At 40.5% G+C, this 23420-nt stretch overlaps 1 protein-coding gene and 1 non-coding gene across 8 annotated transcripts in view; both read right to left on the reverse strand.

Moving 5' to 3' along the window:
* morf4l1 (mortality factor 4 like 1) overlaps positions 1 to 18629 on the reverse strand; it is a 40405-nt gene extending 21776 nt beyond the window's left edge. For 3 of the 7 annotated variants that reach the window (XM_033050477.1, XM_033050478.1, XM_033050475.1), the window contains exons 1-5: positions 18418 to 18629; positions 17204 to 17276; positions 14532 to 14578; positions 10303 to 10370; positions 8054 to 8110 (exon numbers count right to left, since the gene is read on the reverse strand). In XM_033050477.1, the coding sequence (XP_032906368.1) occupies positions 8054 to 8110; positions 10303 to 10370; positions 14532 to 14578; positions 17204 to 17270 (239 nt within the window). In that variant the 5' untranslated portion in view covers positions 17271 to 17276; positions 18418 to 18629. Of the gene's footprint in view, positions 1 to 6229; positions 6260 to 8053; positions 8111 to 10302; positions 10371 to 14531; positions 14579 to 17203; positions 17277 to 18417 lie in introns of all 7 variants that reach the window. The other 4 variants (XM_033050480.1, XM_033050479.1, XM_033050481.1 and 1 more) reach the window with 4 other exon arrangements.
* Positions 18630 to 21306: 2677 nt separating this feature from the next.
* trnak-cuu lies at positions 21307 to 21379 on the reverse strand. The gene has a single exon. It is a non-coding gene; the product is annotated as a tRNA-Lys (tRNA).
* Positions 21380 to 23420: the final 2041 nt, after the last annotated feature.

Here is a 23420-nt window from a genome sequence, read left to right on the forward strand (position 1 = left end):
ATGGGCTATTGGAGCGAATGAATAATAGTGCTTCCGCACCTCAAAATTTTTTTTCCTGAAATAGAATTCCAAATTACCTGGAATTTGATGGTACTTCCCGGCCCGGTAAGCCTTCCCCAACTGCGCACGTGCGACTGCTGCCCCAACTGCGCATATACGGATACCGGGCCCACTGCTCGCGCGCAGGGGACGGCGTCCCTACCGCGTCACCGCCACCGTTTTCAATTGTGACGTGGCTGACGGGGCTCCCCCAACTGCGCAGGCACAGATGGTCATAAATATACAGGTACATACTTTTTCCCCCCGCAAATCATCCCGTGCCGCTGATTGGACTCCTTCGCATCTTCCCCCGCACATGCGCAGTGGGACCGGTATCCGCGCGTGCGCAGTTGGGGCGGCAGTCGCACATGCGCAGGTGGGGAAGGCTTACTGGGCTGGGAAATCTCCCGAAATTATTTAATTTCCCTAAAATTACCCGAAGAAAACCCGAATTTCGGGTAATTTCCTTCAAAGTGGAAACACTGAGTGAAAGATAAAGTTAGATTAAACGAGAGAATGCATTGGAATATCATTGAACAGGGCTCAATGGTATCTGATGGTTCAAATACCATCGGGTTAAAAACAGCAAGAATTTAGGCCTTGTTGTTGGGTTCAGGTCATAAATCAGCAAAAAGATATCTCTTCACTGCTTGAAAAGGTGAAGAGAGAATATTCCACTCCATGCACTGTTAATTCTTGCACATCACTGCACTGATCATTCCATACATAGAACCAGCCAAACAGCAATCATAGTGGCCCAGGATACAGAATGTCCTTATTTTCTCAACCCAAATGAGCTACCAACCTTTGCTCAGGAATTACATGCTACCCAATGATATTTTTGACCTGCTGCAGACAAAGGTTATTCAGCCTCTGTTTGCTTCAATCTCTCATGTTCTATCAAGAGCTCATTGTCGACTTCAGGAGGCACAGCACCGACTTAGTCCCCCTACATATCAACGGCGAGTGTGTGGAGAGGGTCAACACCTTCCGGTTTCTCGGCGTCCTTATCTCTGCTGACATCTCCTGGACAGACAACACGACAGCGGTCAGCGGTCATCAAGAAGGCTCAGCAGCGGCTGCACTTCCTGAGGGTTCTCAGGAAGCACAACCTGGACTCTAACCTGCTGCTGACCTTCTACCGCTCGTCCATTGAGAGCCTGCTGACATACTGCATTACAGCATGGTACGGCAGCTGCACCATGGCAGACAGGGAGAGGCTTCAGAGGGTAACTAGGACAGCACAGAAGATCATTGGTTGCCCTCTCCCCTCCCTGATGGATATTTATACATCCCGTTGCCTTAGCAGGGCAAAGAATATCATCAAGGACAGCTCCCATCCTGCGTTTGGACTGTTCGACCTGCTGCCCTCTGGAAGGCGCTATAGGTGCATCAAAACTAGGACAAATAGACTCAGGGACAGTTGTTTTCCGAAAGTCATAACTACTCTTAACTCACACATGCACTGACTTCACAGCCCAACACCCGGACTTCCATCTACTCCACCCACGTACTGAAATTTGGAACTGTAATATGTATTGTAATTGTAATTGTAATTTTTAATATTTTTTAAATAATTTTTAATATTTTAGTATAACTTTAAAAATCTGCCTAAGAATACTACCTATTCATTCTTCACCATTTTGCCTTTATAGATATGTATATAGCGCCGCAGAATTGTGCACCTATCCCCCCCCCCTTGTTTTGTTTTCTGTTTCTTGTTTTTTGTACTAAATTATATGTATGCACTGAGTACGAGATGCTTTTAATCTCATTGTACATGTATAGTGACAATAAATGGCATATCTCTATATCTCTATCTCTAAGAGGCTGCTCTCATATTCCCCACATCATTCCGTACATTACACAGCCGGTGATCCAATCTAGTACAATTCCCACACAAACATTCGCTGTAACCATCCCAAGCTCCAACCTTGCATATTCAATCAAGCTTTCTTCAAACATCATTGGCATCCTTCCAAAAGATGCCCCTACTTCTCACCCAGCACGCATTCCTATAATTTCCGTTGAGCCTCAGCAATCTGCTATTGAGCCCCTTCTATTCATTGTGCAGCTGTCTGGCAATAACTTGAATCCAGAAAACAATACCCATTTATGTCTCCCAACATGACTACTCCCAAGACAGCTAGACGTTTTTGTCCAACATCCTTATATAGGATGAGTCAGTTTCCTGCAGTTTAATGCAACAAAAGTGAAGTCATTCTTCTCAATTTTTACCGACAAAAGCCCACAGTACTCAATACGATCAACTATCTGATTGGTGGAAGCGGTTTATTTTCTTGAAGATTATGACGGGCAAAGTTCAACCACAAATTAAGTTGTTTCTCTGGAAGTGACAAAGCAGAACGAGTGGGCCATCTGGCTTCCTTCCATCCTGTATGATTCTATGATTAAGAGATCTGATTTTTAAAGTGTTTAGCGACCATGAGATCACATAAGCCCAGGTGCACTGAGCGGAGGTGTTCAGCGAAACAATCACCGAGTCTGTGGTTGGTCTCGCCACACCTGGAACAGCAGATACAGCAAGTTCTTCTATAAACTCAATGAAGGCAGAAAAGTTCAAAAGGTTACTGCCTGCACAGCAAAGTCCAATGAGTCAATATTTAATTTCATTGCAGCTGCATTTAATCTGGGCTGCATGCTAGAATTTGACTCGCCTCCAAGAGCCGAGCTGTACATGTAAAACAAAAGGCCATGCAAACAAAAGGCGATAATGTAAAATCAAGATACAACAAGTATATTGGTGATAAAAGCAAACTACTCTCAGGACAGGTTTTTCTAGTTGTACAGAATCAGGGTATAATGAGAAAACATTTACATTGCTATCATTACGTATGATGAAATGACACTAGAATTCTAACAACCAATATATTTCTAGATACATTAATGGGGCTGCAGATTCTAGTATATGAACCCAAATAAGCTTGTTGTCTTAAAATTTATGATTAAATAGAGGCTTTAGGCTTTTAGAATTTTCTTCCTAAACCACCAACAACCAGACAAATCCGAGGACGGATTATTGTTTAGTGTCAGCAAATTGACAATACATGTTACAGAGTCGTGGGTTTTAGAAACCAACCATTGACTTCTACAAGGGGAAGCCAGGGGACCACATGCCAGTTGGCAGTTGAGGGAATGAGCAACTTCAGATTTGAGAGCATTAACATTTCAGATGACCTGTATTCATGAAGAAGGTACACCGATGCATCTGCTTTCTTAGAAGTTTAAAGAGATTTGGCATACCACTGAATACTCTAAATTGGCTACAGATGCACAGTAAAAAGGGGCCTGACTGGTTGCATCATGGTCTGATGCGGCAATTCCAACACACAGGATCATAAGTTGCTGAGATTAGTGGATTCAACACAGTCCAACATGGGCACAGACCTCCCATCAACAAAAGCATTTACATGAGGCGATGCCTCAAAAAAATGCCATCAATTGACAAGGATCCCCACCACCTGGGCAAGACCCTCATTACTTTTCATTGTACAAGTACCTCAACGCGCTTGTGCATATGCCAAACTTCACTCCTCGCCGCTACTGTCAGGTTAGAGGTACAGCTCCTCAAGTACCACATCATCAGGTTCAGGAACAGGTACTTTCCTACAATAATCAAGTTCTTGAACCCAGTTGCACAATCCTAATCTTACCTCGACAATTGAACACTATGGATTACCTCTTGCACTATCATTAATTTGTTTCCTCCCCCCCCAATTCTGCTTTGCACGAACGTTTTTTTTCTTCTTGCAGTCTTTCTTTTTACTGTCTTCAAAATGTTGTGTGTAAATTATGTATGATTTATAGAATAGAATACGTTTATTGTCATTGCACAACAACTGTACAACAAAATTCCATTGCATCTCCTTTGGTGTGTACATAGAAGACACAGGATAAAAGATTTAAAAAGAACAAAACACAACAGCCATCGACTCACATATACACAAGATCAGTAAAGAAAATAATAAATTATTATCCAAGTCTACATGCCTATGATGTCGCTGCAAGAAAGATTTTCATTGCATCTGCACTTCACCGTACATATGCATATGACAATAAACTCAACTTAGTTTAGTGATACAGCATGGAAAGAGGCTCTTCGGCCCACCGAGTTTGTGCCAGCCAACGATCACCCCGACACGAGTTCTATCCTACACAAACTGACTATTTACAGAAGCCAATTAATGTACAAACCTGGGCATCTTTGGCGTGTGGGAGGAGACTGGAGAACCCAGAGAAACCCCACGCAGTCGAATGGAGAATGTACAAACTCCATACAGACAGCACCCGTGGTCAGGATCAAACCCAAGTCGGTGGTGCTGCACGGCAGCAACTCTGCCACTGCGCCACCGACAACTTGCCCTGCAGAGCTCCTGTCAAAGTCTCACTTGACTAGAAGACTCCATTACAACATTCAAGGTTGCTCCATATCCCAGTTAGCTATTATTTCTCAAACACTACCCAGAAAGCCACTTAGCATTTGTTTTCTACAACAAATTCAAAATTATGGTACCAGATATTTTCACTTCTCCTTTCTTGTTCTACATATCTTCACACCCTCATAAAACACACAAATCTTAAAATTATTTACACTCATTTAACTTTATTCTATTTTAAAGATAGTGACAGGTAAAACAGATGAGAGGTATTTTATTGTTTAAATGCAACAATTTACAGATTGGAGTGCATTGTCTGCAAGTTGATTCTATAACATTCAGAAGGGATCTAAAAATATAATTGGATTGAAGTCTGTGGTGGGGAATGGAATCATTGGACAATGGAAAAAGGACACAGAAAAGCAGTTACTTCAAAAAACCATGACAGTCAAATTAGATCAAATCACCTCCTACTATGATATTTGAATACGATTGGCTCACTTTCTTCTCACTGTGTAAACTGGCATTGATGATTCACAATATTAAAGATTGCTCTACAGGATACTATAGCCACAGAATTAATTTCAACCGATTTAAGCCAGTTTATATGAAGAAACTGCACTGATTTTTACCAGACTAAAATACAGCAGTGAATAAAGTATTTCAATTTGAAAGTCAAAATGAGATCAAGAACTCAGCGGAAGTGGAAAAAAGCAGAGGCAGAATCATTTATCAACATTAATGGTAATATGACACTGCATTAGAGAAGAGTCAGTCCCTCAGGATCAGTCACTCCCTCAAGCATGCACACTAAATAGTTTTACATTTTCAGCTTCACATCAACTTGTTAATGACATTATTTTTACAGCCAAGGACTTTAAAATACTTTAATTTAACCCCAATTAGTTTTGAGGTACAGCATGGAACAGGCCCTTCGGCCCACCAAAGATGGACACAAAATGCTGGAGTAACTCAGCGGGACAGGCAGCATCTCCGGAGAGAAGGGATGGGTGAAGTTTCGGGTCGAAACCTTCTTCAGCCCACCAAGTCCATGCAGCCCATTGGTCACCCATTCTCACTAATTCTACACTATCCCACTTTCTTATCAATTCCCTACACATTGGGCCAATTTTACTGAGCCCAACTAACCTACAATCCTGCATGTCTTTGGGATGTGGGAGTAAACCAGTGAAAACCAACACAGTCATATGGAGAACATGAAAAAAAACAGAGGGGACCCAAGGCGAGGATGAAACCTGTATCTCTGGCGTTGTAAGGCAGCAGCTCTACCGGCGGCATGACTGTGATGCCCTGGTCATTAATGCAAAGAGTTTTCCACAAGCTCATTTCTCAAGTTAATTCAGCTTCCCAATGTAATTTGTATTGCGCTCCCCGATGGTGCTGGCACTTTGCACCATAGGCAGCAACAACCTTCCTACCCAACAGTCCATTATTTGCATTAGATAGAGCATGTCAGCGGGCATGTGCAAGCACTAGTCAGGAACAGAGAATTGTAGTTATTTTGCTCCTAAATTCAGGGACCTTAATCAACAGTGGCTGAAAATATATTTCTGACACAACTGACTGCAACAAATATGAAATTCAGAATGTAACATTAATATTCATACTATTTTAAAGTTACTTCTATCACAGAACTTTCACCACTTAATTCTGAATCGCTGTGAACATTAATTTTCTAGAGAATGTTTGGGGGGATTTTTATCATTCCAAACACCAAATACAGTATTATTTTTTCAGTCTTAATTAAAAATTCTAACTAGTCTTTACAATACCTGCATTCTTGACGATACCACACATCTAAGCTGTTTGAATAGGTGAAATAATAAAGAATTACATATATGGCATTTTCTCTCATGAACCTATCCTATAAATGTACATTTAGCACTAAAATAGGCACTTTCAGCACCCAGCAAAAATATAATGCATTTTTTGTTGTTGCCTACTTATGATAGGCTCCATGACAAGGCATTATTCACCCCCAAGAGTGTGTCTTCAGAATGGCACGCAGTTGCCCAAAATTGACAATGGTACTGTTGTGTCAATTATTTCATTTTACAATAATTATATAAAAATATTCTATCATGAATTCTGATTTTATTTAATGATTTTCCATGTGTGCAAAGAAATAATGCCTTTTATATTGTCCCAATTTATCTTAAAAAATCAAATTTATATTTTGTATTATGTATAGTAAATTTATATACTTGACATCACTGGAGCAAGCGATAGTTATCTACCCAGAATAATTTATATGCAGTTATACAATTTCTTTTCTGGGATGTATCCCCAATTCAGGGAATGAGTTGACTTTATTTTTTTCTGCCAAGCAATAAATTGTAGAGACACACCTATGGCAAGCTACACTCTGGCTTTAACCAATGGAACAACAAGCCATTCAATCTTTCAAACCAGTTCAATCATTTAAAATCTTATCTGACCTATGACCCAACACCACGTGGAGGAAGGAACTGCAGATGCTGGTTTACACTGAAGATAGACACAAAATGCTGGAGTAACTCAGCTGGACAGGCAGCATCTCTGGGGAGAAGGAATGGGTGAGGTTTCAGGTCAAGACTCTTCTTCAGACCCAACCCCATTCACTTGTCCTTTCCCCTTATGCCTTAACCCATTAGATTTAAAATCTACCACTTACATTGTGCTTCTCCAACTCAGCTCATGAGCAAAGAGCAGAAGAAGGCATGCAGACCCAAAACCAACACATTCCCAAATGGCTAATTCAAAAGTACCTTACGTCTCTTCACTTCTCTCTGTACTGATCATTCATCAGGAGAAGAGAACAAAGGTGAACAAAGCCAAGGGTTGCCCTTTAACCAGTTACGGTGGATGGACAAGAGCTGACATATCTTCTCACCTTTCATTCTTCTACCATTTGAGGCCCAATCACTGCATTGGCCAAGATCAAGAACAAGGAAGGAAACCAACTTACTGAAAGGGACCGGATACAATCTGCAGTAAACTGCAGAAAAGAGTGTAGCTTGCAAAATTCTAAACTTCTGACAGCAAATTCTTAATTTTTATATGCCACTTCAATAGTTCTGTACATGCACATGGATTTGCAGTAGAGATTATTAAAAAAACAAAACATTTAGAACCAATGGATCTCTGTCAGCCCAGAATGTTTCACTAATAGAATGCCACACAGATCAATACTGGGCCTCAGATCTTGACAGGTCATATTATTGACCAATTATAAGAATGTGTATTGCAATCATATTTGCTGATGATAAAACTGGTTGGGAAATGGGGAGGTCAGAAGAGTGGTAAAAGCTCAAGTGGACAAATGTGTGAAATGGAGTATTATGGGCAGAAATGTAAAGGTTATTCATTCTTGATAGTACATAAATAGCTCTCTAAATGACAAACTAGCAATAATGGTTTGTGCAGAAGAATCGATATACTGCTTAAATGAAATGAAAAAAACAGGTGCAGCAAATGATGACGAAGAAAAATGGGATATTACTGTGAGGAGCTTAGTGCACAAATTAAGGAAGCTTTGCTGAAATTGTACAGAGCTTGATGAGACAATATCATCAGTATTGCATGCAGGCTTGGTTTCTGTTTGCAAAGATGCTCGCCTCAGTGTCATTGCAGCAGGGTTCTCCAAAAGTGCTTCCAGGGATGTAGGGATTGTCCTGTTAAGAGTTAGAAACATAGAAAAATAGGTGCAGGAGTAAGCCATTCAGCCCTTCGAGCCAGCACCGCCATTCAATATGGCTGATCATCTAAAATCAGTACCCCATTCCTGCTTTTTCCCCCATATCCCTTGAGTCTAGCACTAAGAGCTAAATCTAATTCTCTCTTGAAAACATCCAGTGAATTAGCCTCCACTGCCTTCTGTGGCAGAGAATTCCAGATTCACAACTCTCTGGGTGAAAATGTTCTTACTCATCTCAGTCCTAAATCTCAGTCCCCTTATTCTTAAACAGTGACCCTTGGTTTTGTACTCCCCCAACATCGGGAACATTTTTCCTGCATCTAGCCTGTCCAATTCTTTAAGAATTTTATATGTTTCAACTATAAGATCCCCTCCCACCCTTCTAAATTCCAGTGAATACAATCCCAGTCGACCTATTCTTTCCTCATATGTCAGTCCCACCATCTCGGGAATTAACCTGGTGAATCTACTCTGCACTCCCTCAATCGCAATAATGTCCTTCCTCAAATTAGGAGACCAAAATTGCACACAATACTCCAGGTGCGGTTTCACCAGGGTCCTATACAACTACAGTAGGACCTCGTTGCTCCTAAACTCAAATCTATGTTTTTCTATGTTTTGAAATTATACTGACAACTTTGGAATTTTTAACATGTCTTTATCCCTGAAACTGTACATGCACTGCCTATATACAAATCAGAGACTGTCATTCCTTTATGGAGAACAAGGGAATCGAGAGGCGAGTGTTGAGCAAGAAAATGATAGCAATGTGGTAAGGCATGAATCTTATCACAATCTCAATGGGCTGCACAACTCCCTATTTTTAAGAATTCTCCATCTCACAAATTCCACATGTAATAACAGAATTAAGTATGCTGCTTTCTGCCATTTATCTGTGTGGAGCTGAAAAGTCGTCAATTGAAGAACAATCAAAGAAAGGGACAATCCCAAATCCTATTTGAAGAGATTTGCAAACCAAGCCACAGACACCCAATTTCATTCTACAGTTTATACACCATGTCAATGCATCAAGAGTAAAGGTTTGTAAATGGAGGAATGAATATCTGTAAAGGCTGCAAATATTATTTCTCCCATAAACAATTGGCATAACCAAGAGGAATCTTCCAACACTGGATGAGTTTACCAAAATTCATATCTCTTCCACTAATGTTTTTTCAGCCCAGAGACAAAAAATTCCAATCTTGCCCACATTACATTTTAGCCTACACCAAGAGATATTTGTTCTTCAATGAAAACATTAGTTACTAATTATTATCTAGTAATTTGTAGTCTGCCTTGCATAGAAAATGCCACTTGAAAAATATGTTTCTTGTGGCATTTGCTTGATAATATTTGGGGAACAGGCTCTCATTGCATGAGATCTTCATTCCGGCAAATTTGCAAAATAAATAGAACAGATTACATCAACGCTGCCAACTTTAACTGATAGTTTCTATATGTCCTCTGGTCTTAGGGAGCAATGGTGACTTTTAAATATTGTTTCAAGTGAAGAGGATGGGACATAGAGCTCTTTCCAACAATTTAGACAATGAGAAATGTCATCTTAAAATATGACCAGCCAACGAAACTATGCATGATCATTTGCTACCAATACTCCTCCAAATCCACCCCAGCCCTGTACTTTGCCAAAGTCAATTACAAAAGCCCACGTTCCATTTGGAGGCGCGAAGGAAAGGCCAGCACACATAATTGCACTTATACGTTATCAACTGCATTCTTATAATTCTTCCTCTACATCATCCAAAGCGAAACATTTCCAGCATATTCAGAAAGAACTCCCTCATTTCATAGATCATATTATACCCCTCTGATGCATACTCGGATCAAACTGGTGCAAGGAAGTTCAATGTTTACCCAACATAGCACTGACAGAATAAACTAAATCACATTGAGAACATGCCTGGTCTATTAGAAATGTGCATCCAATTTATAGATGGTCTGTTATTTAAATGCTATTGACAGTATTTTTCTATTATTTAGATGATACATTACTTCAAAATATCTGGACACTTGCTGCAAGTGTTCATTACGCTGGCTTCCATTTATTGCCACTGTATCCCACTGTTCAAATCTTCAGTGTTTATTCAGCCAGGAATATTTAATATCTTTCACACATCATATTTCTGTTGTAAAATATTTCATACTTACTTCTTATTCCAGCCACTATAATGTATGAAGTATTTCACTTGTTTGTCCTTTATAGCAACCTTTACGCACTATATTAAAAAACAAAAGAAAAATATTGTAAATTTCAAATGTAGTAACAACCCAGCAAGTTAAATAGGCCACTGGGAATATGATATTTAAATAATAAGCATTATCGTGACTGATATTTACCAAAGAACATTCCAACCTTCACAGCTAATAAGATTACTGAAAAGAATCTGTAACCAATTAAATATTGAAAGAAAAACTAATATGTGCTCCAGTGTAAAATCTGTGTCAAAGAAAATAACTGCAAACTCCCTGATCTCTTCCCTGCTTTTCACTGGAGCACAGATTTGAGATTCTCAATACCATCCAGAATGCTCCTTCTCCACTTTCAGTCATGGGCCAGGGATTCCCAGGGGAAAATGGGAAATGTTGAACATTTTCAATGCTGCTTTCAGAGCATCCTTTCACATTTTCCTGTGTCAGCCTGGTAATCTCTTCCTGTTGCATAGCTCAGAATAGATTGCCAGTAGAAGGTAAAGTGATCTGCAAAAAGAGCTTTGCCATTTGATAAAAAACTTCTCAGAGTTATACAAATCAAATGTCTCGAATTTCATGGGCTGTTTAAAGTGACTGAAGGCATTACTCAGAGGAGCAGTGAAGGTCTGATAGTTAACATTTGCAAGATTTAAACAAATATTTTATTGTTTTACTGAAGGAGGGAATCCATGCACAATCTGTCCACGTCTTTAATAGTGACACTGATTGTGTATTTGGAAGGTGCTGTTGCAATAGTCTAATTACAGAGCATTTTGAACATGATATTGTACATGATACTGCAGCCATGGTGTATCAGTTGCTGATGTTGTGAAAGGGAGAGATTTCACTGTTAAATGTTCATCAATAGCCCCTACTAAAAGAGAATTGGAGGGAATACCAAAGTGATTCAAAGGGATGAATCTAATTGCAGCTCTTACTTCCTGTACACTCATTCCTAAAGGTAGGTACATAACCTAAAAATATTGTGATTCATACTGTATGAATGTTTGGCAATTAAAATTTAAATTCAATTTTTAAAGACATATACACTTTAATTCTCAGCACTAATCAAAATGTTTTTTTATTATCTAGACAAAAACTATGGCCCTTGGTCAGCTAAGGCCCAGGAACTGATGGAATGTGCAGCTTTTGGTATATGGCAAATTAGATTTCTGTAAGTACTGTACTTAATATCCCTCTGTGAAGTACCCAGCTAAAACAATGAACACTTGCTTTGAACAAATCACCACATATTTGGAAAATTTCCAATTGATTGCCAGTCTGTGAAATTGCCATTCAGATGATGAGTGAGAATAAAACATTATTGATGCAGCATAAGTAACCTCGTGGCCCTGCATTGAATACAGAGGTGGAATGGTTGTAGAACTGGTTAAGCAAATGGTGTTTTGGATCAGGACCCTTCTTCAAGTAGGAGGGGGGGGATGACGAAGAGCTGGAGGTGAGAAAAGACCAAACAGGGCTGGCTTCAAATTACCTCAGGCAGGATGATGCATAGGCCCATTGATGGCATGGGAAGGTATGATCTCAAGAGGGATACAATGTGGTGAACTGTGGAATTGGTTAAATGACTAGGGTGAAAGAAGGAGGCAAGGGGGAGAGGGGAATAAATGTCAGAAAGATAGCAGCTTCAACACAAGACGGAGGAATTGTCATGAAATTAAAACAATAAAGGAAAAGGGACCTGTCATCTTCCAACAGTAATTATGTAACTGCCATCCAAGTACAACTACCTCTCAGATTCATCTTCAGCTCATTCAATGAAGAGCTCCACTTCCTAGCTGTAACTTAAATAATCTTGATGAACCTGTCCATGCGCTTAACCCTTTCAAATCTTTCCACGCTCTTAACCCTTCCTACATTTAACCTGTGTTCCATATCCCTTTGTACTCTCTGCATTCCTGTCATCCAATTTTCACCACCAGTTCCCCTAAAGCCAATATGCTCCACTCAGACCGGATCAACCTTTTGATCACCCATCCTCACATTCCCCAATATTGCTCAGTAAAGCTCCTGCAAAACACATAGTGTTTCTTTAGCACATAAAAAATGTAACTGACTCGACCTCAGACAGCTGTTAGGAAGCAGATTCGATCAGTGTCCAGAGTTTGTTGTTTGTGATGGGTTGTCCTCACCCCAAGCTCAGTCAGATACAGGTGGTTCCAACAAGATCATTTACAACATCTACCTTAAATGCTCAAGACGGTAAGATCTGCTTGGAGTTGAACGATTTTGACTGGCCACTAGAAAACAACCAAATGTTTTTACCAAGTATGATACTGTGTGGTGTGGAATGCCAGTTAGATCATATTCATAAGAGCTTAAGACATAGAAGCAGAATTAGGCCATTCGATCAAATGAGTCTGCTCTGACATTCGATTATGGCTGATCTATTTTTCCCTCTCAACCTATTTCTCCCACCATCTCCCTGCAGCTTTTGACACCCTTACTAAGCAAGAACCTATGAATCTCCGCTTTAAAAATAGCCAATGATCGCCTCCACCGCCGTCTGTGGCAATTAATTCCAGATTCGCCACCCTCTGGCGAAAAAAAAAAGATCTTCATTTCCATTCTAGGGGTACGTTGTTTTATTCTAAGGCTGTGCCCTCTGGACCTAGACTCTCCCACTACTGCAAACATTCTTTCCACATCCACCCTAGACCTTTCATGAATCACTAGATTTCAAAGAGATTCCTGCCCACCCCCTTGTCTTTCTCTATGGCAGCAATTGTGGGTTTGGGAGTTGCCACAAACTTGCAAAGTTGCTACAGTGATTTCCATTCTTAGCTGAATGTACCGATGTCAAAGGGGGGGACATATTAAGGATGATGCATGAAGGTGCAGATGTCTTCTTTTAAGCAGTCAACAATTGGTAAATGAGTCATGAGTTTACAGACACAAGAGACTGCAGATGCTGAAATGGCAAAAAGAGAGCTGCTGGAGGAACTCTGGATTCTGAAGGAACTCTGGCCTCATTCTGGCAATGGAGGCGGCCCAGGACAGAATGGTCAGTGTGGGAATGCGAATGGGAGTTGAAATAGTTGGCAACTGGAAGATCCCATAGGAGGCAACCGAAAGCAAGTGTCCAGTCGTTTAAACAGTTCCACAGTTCTTCGCATTGTGTCTCTTGAGATCACACCTTCCCTCGCCAACAGTGGACCTGCCAGATACTGCCCTGTCAGAGGTCATCCAAGCTGCCAGACTCTGCTTTGAATAACACGATTTTATTAACTTGCTCTGTTTCTAGTCACTGTAACTCCAACAAATTAGCATATTTCTGAAAATCATTCTGAAATCCAATACATAATTTCTTGGTAGAAACACTTGGAACAAGCGAGAGAACAACTGAAAAATTACTGGAACCATATAGATTTATTTTCCTTTACTGAGAGAAGGAATGGTATTGTTAATTTCCTTCATCTGTTGAGATTCTTGCCAATACATTCTCTTGTATCAAATGAAACACCCTTAAGAGCTGAACTGAATTCAACTTCAAGTAGTTTAACAACACTTCAACATCTTCCTCATCCCTGACAAATCAGGACAGGATAAATAACAACCAATTATCCTTATCCTCAATTTTCTTCTTTTCTGTACCTGCTACCACCTTTAGCAATTTATAGTATTGTCACAGTTTCTCAGAATTCCTTTATCCTATCACTCAATCCTTTATGAAACCAGGAGATTCAATGGGAAATCTCCAGATAGACACTTTTTTCCTAATATCCATAATTCACAAACAACATGACTCAATTGTTCTATCCCCCCCATAATCAATCCATGCTTGGAATGGGTCAACTATGGGTTTCAACCAATATCGACCCACATTAAAATTTTGATCACATCCTGTGACAGGAATCCTTCATTGGGTTTTGCAGAAAAAATCGGAACAATGCAAATACAGAAAATGATGCACATACTACTAACATACAAAACAAAAATCGTTTTAAGTTCTGATGAATCCATTGTGAAACATTGCCATTCTTCACTCCCTATAGGAAAATAAATCTATTCCACCAATAACCCCATTGGATTTCAGACCAATTTTCAGAAATATGTTGAAGATATGATTATAGACAGCACAAGACAGACATTTGCTAGAACATTCTAACAATACTCAGTATTCCAATAACTTCAAAAATCTTCAAAATAATTTTTATAGCACATACCTTAGCCTCGTAAAGCAATGGCCCATGGAAACACAAGACACGTTCACCTGAAATTAAAAGAAAGGGTGATTATTCTGAAAAGGTTTACGATGGTTCTGTTGCAGTTACACTGAAATTTTCAAAATGGTTAGAATAATTGGAAGTCTGTGTTTAAATCTTGGCAAAAATGTTTTTATATTCCAGGCCATATATCAACCCTAGAAATTAGAATATAAATGTTGTGTTTTATTCTCTCCCCAGCTCAAATCTGGAAAGAATGCAATGATTCATTTTCTTTTGCTTCTGTAGTACTTTTACGCTAAATTTGTTTCATTTGAATTTAACGAAAATACATAATTTCTCAGGAGTATTTTACTGAGATGGAATTACAGCATGTTTTAATTATAATTGTGAATTAACAGACATTGAGCAAATTATCTGTCTCTTAGGTAGTTGGTAATTACAGCTCGTTACCATTGCAAGTTCTAACAGCAACAGATGAAGGAGATAAAAGCTGCAGACATCATGATACGTCAAAATCTGTTTGCACTAAATGAGCGTTCATTAGTTATTTTGGTCTTTAATATCATATCTCCAGTACATGGACTTGGGAAGCATTAGAGGGGAGGCTGAAGCGATTATCAAAGGGTAACTATACATATAGTTGGTCAATAAACCAAATATTTCAGATCACTGCCTGACTTTGGACATCAAACCAGGAGAACATTGGAGGTAAAAATACTAGGCCAGCTTTAGAGGAGGACAGCAAAGAATATAGACTTGCAAATATAACATCCTTCACAACCTTAAAAACTTCAAAACACAGCTAATTACTTTTTTTAGGTACAATTATTGTTATGTACAAAACGGTGGCCAATTTGTGCACAGCAATTTTCTGTAAAAGCTATGAGATACGAAGTTTGACTTTAAGAGGATGCAGACTGAGTGATAATCACTGGCCAGGGCAATGTATGCTACATACAAAACAGCAGCCATTACACAATGTTTCAGAGATTCAATATGTTGACTTCAACAATTGGACACATGCCTGCTTCTTAACTGGCACAGCCTGGAGCTGCAGGGAGGTGTACAGAAGACGCGATTCTCTGTCAGAGGAAATATTTCAAGCCACAATATTTATGTTCAAGAGAGCAAATCAGCTGGAAAACCTGGGTTTGATAAAGCAGAAGTCTTAAAAAAAAGAATGAAATTAATTCATCATACCATATATTTTTCCATGTTTGGCAAAGGTGTGATGAATGAGCAGAATTACACTTATGTTACACACCATCCAGCTATTTTAAAGCACTCTGATGTATAAGCTAGCTAGCCGTAGATATCTTTAGGCAATAGTTGCAAGATTACTGCTTGCGTTCATATAATCCTGAGACTTTATAAGACACTGGTCATGCCATATTTGAAATATCGCGAGTAGTTTTGGGCCCCATATCTGAGGAAGGAAGTGTTGTAGTTGGACAGGGTCCAGTGTTGGTTTACGAGAATAATCCCAGGTTGACGTACAAGGAACATTGGATGGCTCTGGCCTGCACTCATTGGAGTTTAGAAGGATGAGGGGATCTCATTGAAACCTACTGAATAATGAAAGGCCTAGATAAAGTAGATGTGGAGAGGGTAAGAATAAAAAGGATAAAAGGATAGTTAGAATGGAGATGAGGAATGTCTTTAACCAGTGGTGAATCTGTGGAATTCAATGCCACAGATGGCAGCGGAGGCCAAGTCATTGGGTATTTTTAAAGCAGAGATCGATAGGTTCAGATTATTAGGGTGTCAACTATTACAGGGTGAAGGGAGGGAATGGGGTTGAGAGGGAAGCTATGATCGAGTGGCTGAGCAGGTTCAATGGCCCAATTTTGTTCCTACTCCTATGGTCTTATGTCTGAGGGGGAATACTCTGGATCCAAAACCTGACTACAGAGACTAGGCTGATACCTCAGAGCTACCAACAACAAGCTTGCACACGAGGAGATTTCGGAAAGTTTTGTTTAACTCTTCAGTAGATGTTAATATCATTGTCAATGCTTGCATTTGTTGTTAAATCATAGTTGTGCCAGAATTGATGAAGCAGGTACGAGTTCAGCACAATGGATGGCATCACATTCGACTAGACCAAATGGCAGATTTCTTGAAAGGAATTAATGCATCGGACAGATAAGAATTTGATCCTGGTTGACTCGTGCATTTGAACTTTCGGTTAATGAACGGATCTTAGGATTACTCTACTCTGCAACACGAGTGCTAATGTTTCCGTAATATCCTCGAACAATGAAACCTAAACTGATCTGATATGCCTGCTGTTGGTGGGATCTTGCTGTGAACAAATTGGCTGTTATGTACTTTTCCATACCACAGTATTCATGCATTAAAAATACTAAGAGGGTGTGCAATATTTGTTGATGCCAATGGTCTATTTATCCATTTTTTTTCAAATCACATTAGAATTGGAAAATTCTCATGTAAACATGTCACTAATATTGTGTTGCCATTTGCAATATAGCAACACCTCAGGTTTGCACCTTCTTGATCCCTATCCTGATTGATACAGAAATACTCTTGGATACAACCAGATTAACTTCCCAACCTCTGCTCACTTAATAAAAAAGCTAAATTTTAAGAAATGGTTTTTATATCTTTCAGTTCTGACAAAAGGCCATTGATCTGAAATTTAACCCTACCTTCCTCTCTCCACAGATGCTGAGTGATTCCAGCATATTCTGTTTTATTAAAAGACAGCAAGTCCATCAGCACCTGAAAAATAAAAAAAAATACAGGCCGTTTCAGATGTAGACTCTTTTGTCAGAATAGTTCTGACATAGGGTCTACACCCGAAATGTTAAGCTATCTTTGCAGCTGCTAATGGACTTGCTGTGTATTTCCATGATTTATTTTTATTCTACATTATTCAAGTGCTAATGCAGACACAGCCAGCATAAAGCAGCAACACAATCTCAACCTAAACTGCTTTAATTCCACTTCCCATTTAGCAATCATGCAATACATCGATAATTGTAAAGCCACGCCTTCTCACGTTCATCACAATAATTTGCACTTTAGCACATTAATCGAGATAGGGCAATTCAACAATATTAGAGACTCCCAGAATTCCAGCTTTTGTCCAAGCAGGAATCCTGGGTTGAAGAACTCAAATGTGGGAACATGCAAACACTTCAATTCCTATTTGATGCAAAACAAGGTTCTTTAAAATCAATAGTCATCCAAACCTGTTTAACCAGGATGTATTCTTTACTTGTAAAATACACCTACAGGAATGTGCATGACTATTTTAAGCCATTTGCTGAGTATTGAAGTGTAAATTCAAATGCAGAACAATCCACATGCAAAAGAATCTATTGTAGTTATTCAGTTAATATTTTACGTTTTAAAAGTCTTCACAAACCCCAAAACCAAAAAATATATTGAATTTAACAAAACCCTTTTGTGTACTTTTACAGCTTTTAAAACAAATACATACCACTGCACTGTTGCGTGGTACTTGTCTAAAACTGCTTGCAATCCTCAAAAGAAAATCACAAACCTGAATCTAGATGAAAACCTTTGATCAGTTTCACCTTATTTTTAAAGTAGGAATGTATTTGTGCATTGCTGTTGCATAGTATGTCTTGCCGGGGGTTGGGGGATGGAGTGCACAAGTACACACACACACACAGAGAGAACCTGGCGGAGGAAATACTCTGCGCGGTTTTTTTCTGCAGGCTAGCAATGCTGACAGCAGGGAAAGACTGTAACGTGCTTACATTGAAGGTGTAACCAGTCTCCATTCAGGCGCCTCCTAGCCCAGCTGCCCAGAAAGGCTTCCCCGTACGCATGCGCGGTAGGGGCGGGCGGGCAGAGCCGGCGCCATGTTTCCCCCCCGCACGGTGGGCCTCACCTTCTTGAAATTTAGGTCTCGGGTCCGGTTTCGGAGCCATCAAGTCAAACCGTTTCTCCGTGTTAAATCCGACTGCCTGTCCACCTTCGCTCTCTCCCAACCATAATCGCAGCCCGGTCTCTCCCCACCGCTAGGTTACGCACAGCCGCCGAGCAACACGACGCCGCCCAGCAAAGGGTCTTCAGAGCGACGAGACACGCACAGAATAGTACGTCACCACGTTGGCGGATCACCTATGGCTCCTACGCATGCGGTCATGCCCCGTTGCCCTGAGGGAGTTGTAGTTCATCTCGAACATAATAATAATAATAATATATTTCAAGTTCAAGTGAGTTTATTGTCATGTGTCCCTGTATAGGACAATGAAATTCTTGCTTTGCTTAAGCACACAGAACATAGTAGGCATTTACTACAAAACAGATAAGTGTGTCCATATACCATGATATTATTGTCATTGCACATAAGCGCAACGAGATTTGGTTTGCAGCTTCCACCCGATGTCATAACATAAATAACTAATAAAATATTGATTTAGATATTTAGATACCCCGAGAACATGGATTGCAAAAAGAACAGTAAAATAGTCAAAACAGTTCAAACAGACTAAAGTGCAGATGTGTCTGTGCGACGTGACTATCCGAGGGAGATAGTCCTCGGGGGGGGGGGGGGGGGGGCACTCAGCAGGGCCGGTTCAGAGCCGCTATAGCTCTGGGAATGAAGCTGTTCCTGAGTCTGGAGGTTCGGGCATGGAAGGCCTTGTGACGCCTGCCGGAGGGAAGTAGTTCGAACAGTCCATTACAAGGGTGTGAGGAGACTTTATGGATGCTGACGGCCTTCCTGAGGCACCGTGTGTGGTAGATGCCCTCCAGGTCTGATAGCTGTGTCCCAATAATCTTCTGCGCTCTGTGGACATGGCTGTATTCAAAGTTAAAACAGCTAATGCTGACAGTTCAGGCAGAATCTGCAGGGAAACAAAGTTCAAGGGTCCACGTGCTATTATTGCCACATGTGCAAATGCACTGTGAAATTATTTTTCTTACATACAGCCCAGTAAAGTATTGTGTAGCAAGGAACTGCAAATGCTGGTTTACGTCGAAGATAGACACAAAATGCTGCAGTAACTCGACCCGAAACATCACCAATTCCTTCTCTCCTGAGTTGTTGCCTGTCCCTCCAGCATTTTGTGTCTATCTCCAGTAAAGTATTGCCATACCTAACTAAGCACATGCCTGATGAGCAAAGTGTACTGAAATAGTTCACTCAGCCTGCATTCAAGAGGCGCCATGTTTTGCTGCTTTTTTTCATAGTCCAGGCCGTGCTCAAGTTTTTATGAGCAGAGCTCGGTCCAAGAAAGCCCCAGGCTGCTGCAGGCTTCCAGCCATTGCCTTCCTTGGACATGACGTCCCTCTTAACCTTTCAAGTCGAAGCTGTTTGATCACAATTGTATGCTGAATATTTCCCGCTTTTCTGCAATAATCTAAGAACTTTAAATTTGTTGCTTTTACGCTGTTATATGCAATAAACGCAGAATTTGCTGCTCAGATAGCATTATTGAAAGGAGAAATTGAAGTAATGTGTAAGCTTTTTATCTCATTGCGTTCCCTGGAGTGGAAGAACAAAGCCTCTCATCATTAATTCCTTTTGTGGCAATGTCATTTGCATTTCTGAGCCTCTTTCCAAAGGATAGGGTACATTAATCACAATACTATCCTGAAAAATGAACCGGTTTTGTAACTGTTTACTGCAACTACTTCATCACCCTACTTCATCTATTTCATGTAAGTCCTTGCATCTTAAATTGTACCTTTCACAGCTAAGTATTTTCCATTCTAAAAGGCACACAAGGGTTTAGGGATAGGTGTTGCACCTCCTACTGTTCAAGGGAAAGTTCCCTGGGGAGTAGGAGGATGGGTGGGGAAGATTGAGCGAATCAAGGAGTCGGTGAGGGAGTCACCTCTGTGGAGAGAAAAATAAGTGGGTAAGGGAAGATGTGACTGGTGGTAGGATCGCAATGCAGCTGGCGGAAATATCGAAGAATGATGTACTAGGTCCAGAAGCTGGTGAGGTGAAAAGTAAAGACCAGGAGAACACCTCCTCTGCTCTGCCTTGTGGGTGGTGAGTTTGGAGCAGAAGTGAGGGAAGTGGATTCAGATAAGGGCTTCACCAACTAAAGCAGAGAGAGTCACATTTCCTGATAAAGGAAACGCCCAACTTGAAACGTCACCTATCCATGCCTTGTGTCTTTTTTTGTAAACCAGCATCTGGTGCTGCTTAACTCTATAGAAATAAACTATATACTTGCAAGAGACAGGGTGGGTGGAGATGTAACTGTGGGAACATTGGGTTTGGTAGGTGTCGATGGATAATTTATCTCCTGATGTGAATGCAGAGCGACCCAGAAAGGAGAGAGGGGGGCTTCAGAAATAGTTCTATTGAATTTGAAGGCAGGGCGGTAAATTTCCTGGAATCTTGAGCGACATACAGGCTGCTGGAAGAACTCAGCGGATCAAACAGCATCCGTGGATGTGTCTGTTCTTGTAAAATTCTACACGGGTGCAAGAGGCAGCATTATTTATGCATTTCCCCATGAAATAGACAATCTTGAACATAATTCATTTTGAAGATGAATTTACGACTAGAAGCATTAACACAGGTTAAAAACTTTTCACAGGTGAACTGTTTCTGTCCCACTGATGCTGACTGTTTTCAGCATTTATTTTAAATTTACATCCTAACCAGTATATTACCTCCTGCACCATGGATATTAGAACACCGTATGAAGTTTAAAAAAAACAGCGGTGACTGTTCAGAAAAGTGCTGGAAAACTGAGTGAATTGTTGACGATATTTACATATCAATCAATAAAATAGGGATGGCTAAGAAAATTGAAGCCCAACGTGGGGCTCGAACCCACGACCCTGGGATTAAGAGTCCCATGCTCTACCGACTGAGCTAGCCGGGCTGTTGTACGAGCTTTGCGTTCGGTCTCTGTGGTTGGTTGGCCACCACGTGATATTATGCCTTTTGGTTGTAAGTTTAATTCCTCATTCTGTACTACAAAATGAAACGGCTAACAGGAAAGTGACCCCCGTGAGGTTTTCCTGCATCCGCACTTGCTGCTTCTGACTGGCTGGCTTCTCACATGACTCTATTTGCAACAGTTGCAAGTAACAATCACTGGTTGATACAACCGATGGCGCGCAATTCAAAGCGCCGCTGGAAGGCAGGGCAACACAGCTCAATGCATTGATCCTGGCTGTGCCGAGAGTGACAGCTCCTCTAGTATCTTTGGTGACAACTGACCCTCTTTCCCACTACTTTCAGAGCCTTTGTATCAGCCGAGCCTCGGTGGGATTTTGTTTCTGAGAGTTATTAATTTAAGAGTCATTCCACTTGCACCCAGTGTTACTTCCAAAGCATTACTGTAGTCTGGGAGTAACAGACGTGATCAGTCGGTATAACGACTAAAGAAGGGTCTCGACCCGAACCGTCGCTCATTCCTTTTCTCCAGAGATGCTGCCCAAAGATCATAGAGCTGCTCTATGATCTTTGATGCTGCCTGTCCCGCTGAGTTACTCCAGCGCTTTGTGTCTATTTTCGGTTTAAACTAGCGTCTGCAGTTCCCTCCTATACAAGGAACTGCTGATGTTATCTTAAAAACAAAAGACACAAAGTGCTGGAGTAACTCAGCAGCTTCGGAGTCGGGGTCAGACAGCGTCTCTGTAGAACATGGATAGGTGACATTTCGGGTCGGAACCCTTCTGCAATCTGATCAGCCTAGATGTGGTCCCGGAAGAGCAGCAAGTGCGTAACTGCAAATAGAAACCTGCAGATGCTGTAAATCTGAAATAAAAGCAAAATCCTGGAAACACTCAACAGGTCAGGCAATATCTTTGGTGAGAGAAATAGAGTTAATTTCAGATCAACTTTGCTTTTCTCCATGAGAAACAATATAAACAACACGACTTATTGCACATGGTCGCATCCCTCTATTCACAGCCTGTTCATGTGTCTGTCTAATTGCTTCTTTTATTATGCCTGCTACCATTACTTCTCCTGGCAGCATGTTCCAGGTATTTACCATACTACTTAAAAAAACTTGCCTGGTAAACCTCCTTTAAAAATTCTCCCGCTCCCCTTAAAGCTATGCCCTCCAGTATTTGACATTTCCACCCTGGGATACTCTGACCATCTACATTGTCTATGTATCTACAATTTTATATACTTCTACCAAATCTCTCCTCAGCCTCCAACGCTCTCTCCTCGGCCTCCAACAAGAGGAACCAATTTAAGTGTGTCCAACCTCTCCTGATAGCTAAAACTCTCTAATCCAGGCAACCTCATGGTGATCCTCTCCTGCATCCTCTCCAAAGCCTTCACATCCTTCCTATAATGCAGTGACTAGAACTGCACAGAATTCTACAAAAACGTCCCGACCAATGCATGATGTAAACATAGCAACAATGTTCTAATTCCTATGGTAGGACAGAACTAAAGACAAAAATAGAAGATGGTTATCAATTAATTAATTTGAGATGTTCCAATTACAAATTAGAGTGAAATTGATGCATTTAAATGGAATCTTGATACATCCAAGGGAGTAGAAAGATATGACATAATGAGACAAAGCTGAATGAGAGGGACTTAATGGCCTTAAATGGGAATGAATACATTTGGGATGATCAAGTGAAAAAGTTAGAGGACTACCAATATCTCAGAAAGGCAAATGAGTCTAGTCAACTTGGCCGGCATGGACAAGGTGGGCCGAAAGGCCAATTTTCCAGCTATACGGCTTTATGATTTTGAGAGTTTTATAAGTAGTAAAAACATAGGATTTGAAAACCAGGAAACAATCTGGGTCAGAAAGGATGCATAAACCGTTTCTGGTGTGAATAAAAAGACAAATTGGTTTTGTGATGATAAAATAGGGGAGGATGTATTTGGGAATCTATTAAATATGATGAAAAGTGAATCCTTCAACTAAACCTGATACGCTTGTCAAT

Source organism: Amblyraja radiata, chromosome 34 (genome assembly GCF_010909765.2).
Source record: "Amblyraja radiata isolate CabotCenter1 chromosome 34, sAmbRad1.1.pri, whole genome shotgun sequence".
NCBI lineage: Eukaryota > Metazoa > Chordata > Chondrichthyes > Rajiformes > Rajidae > Amblyraja > Amblyraja radiata.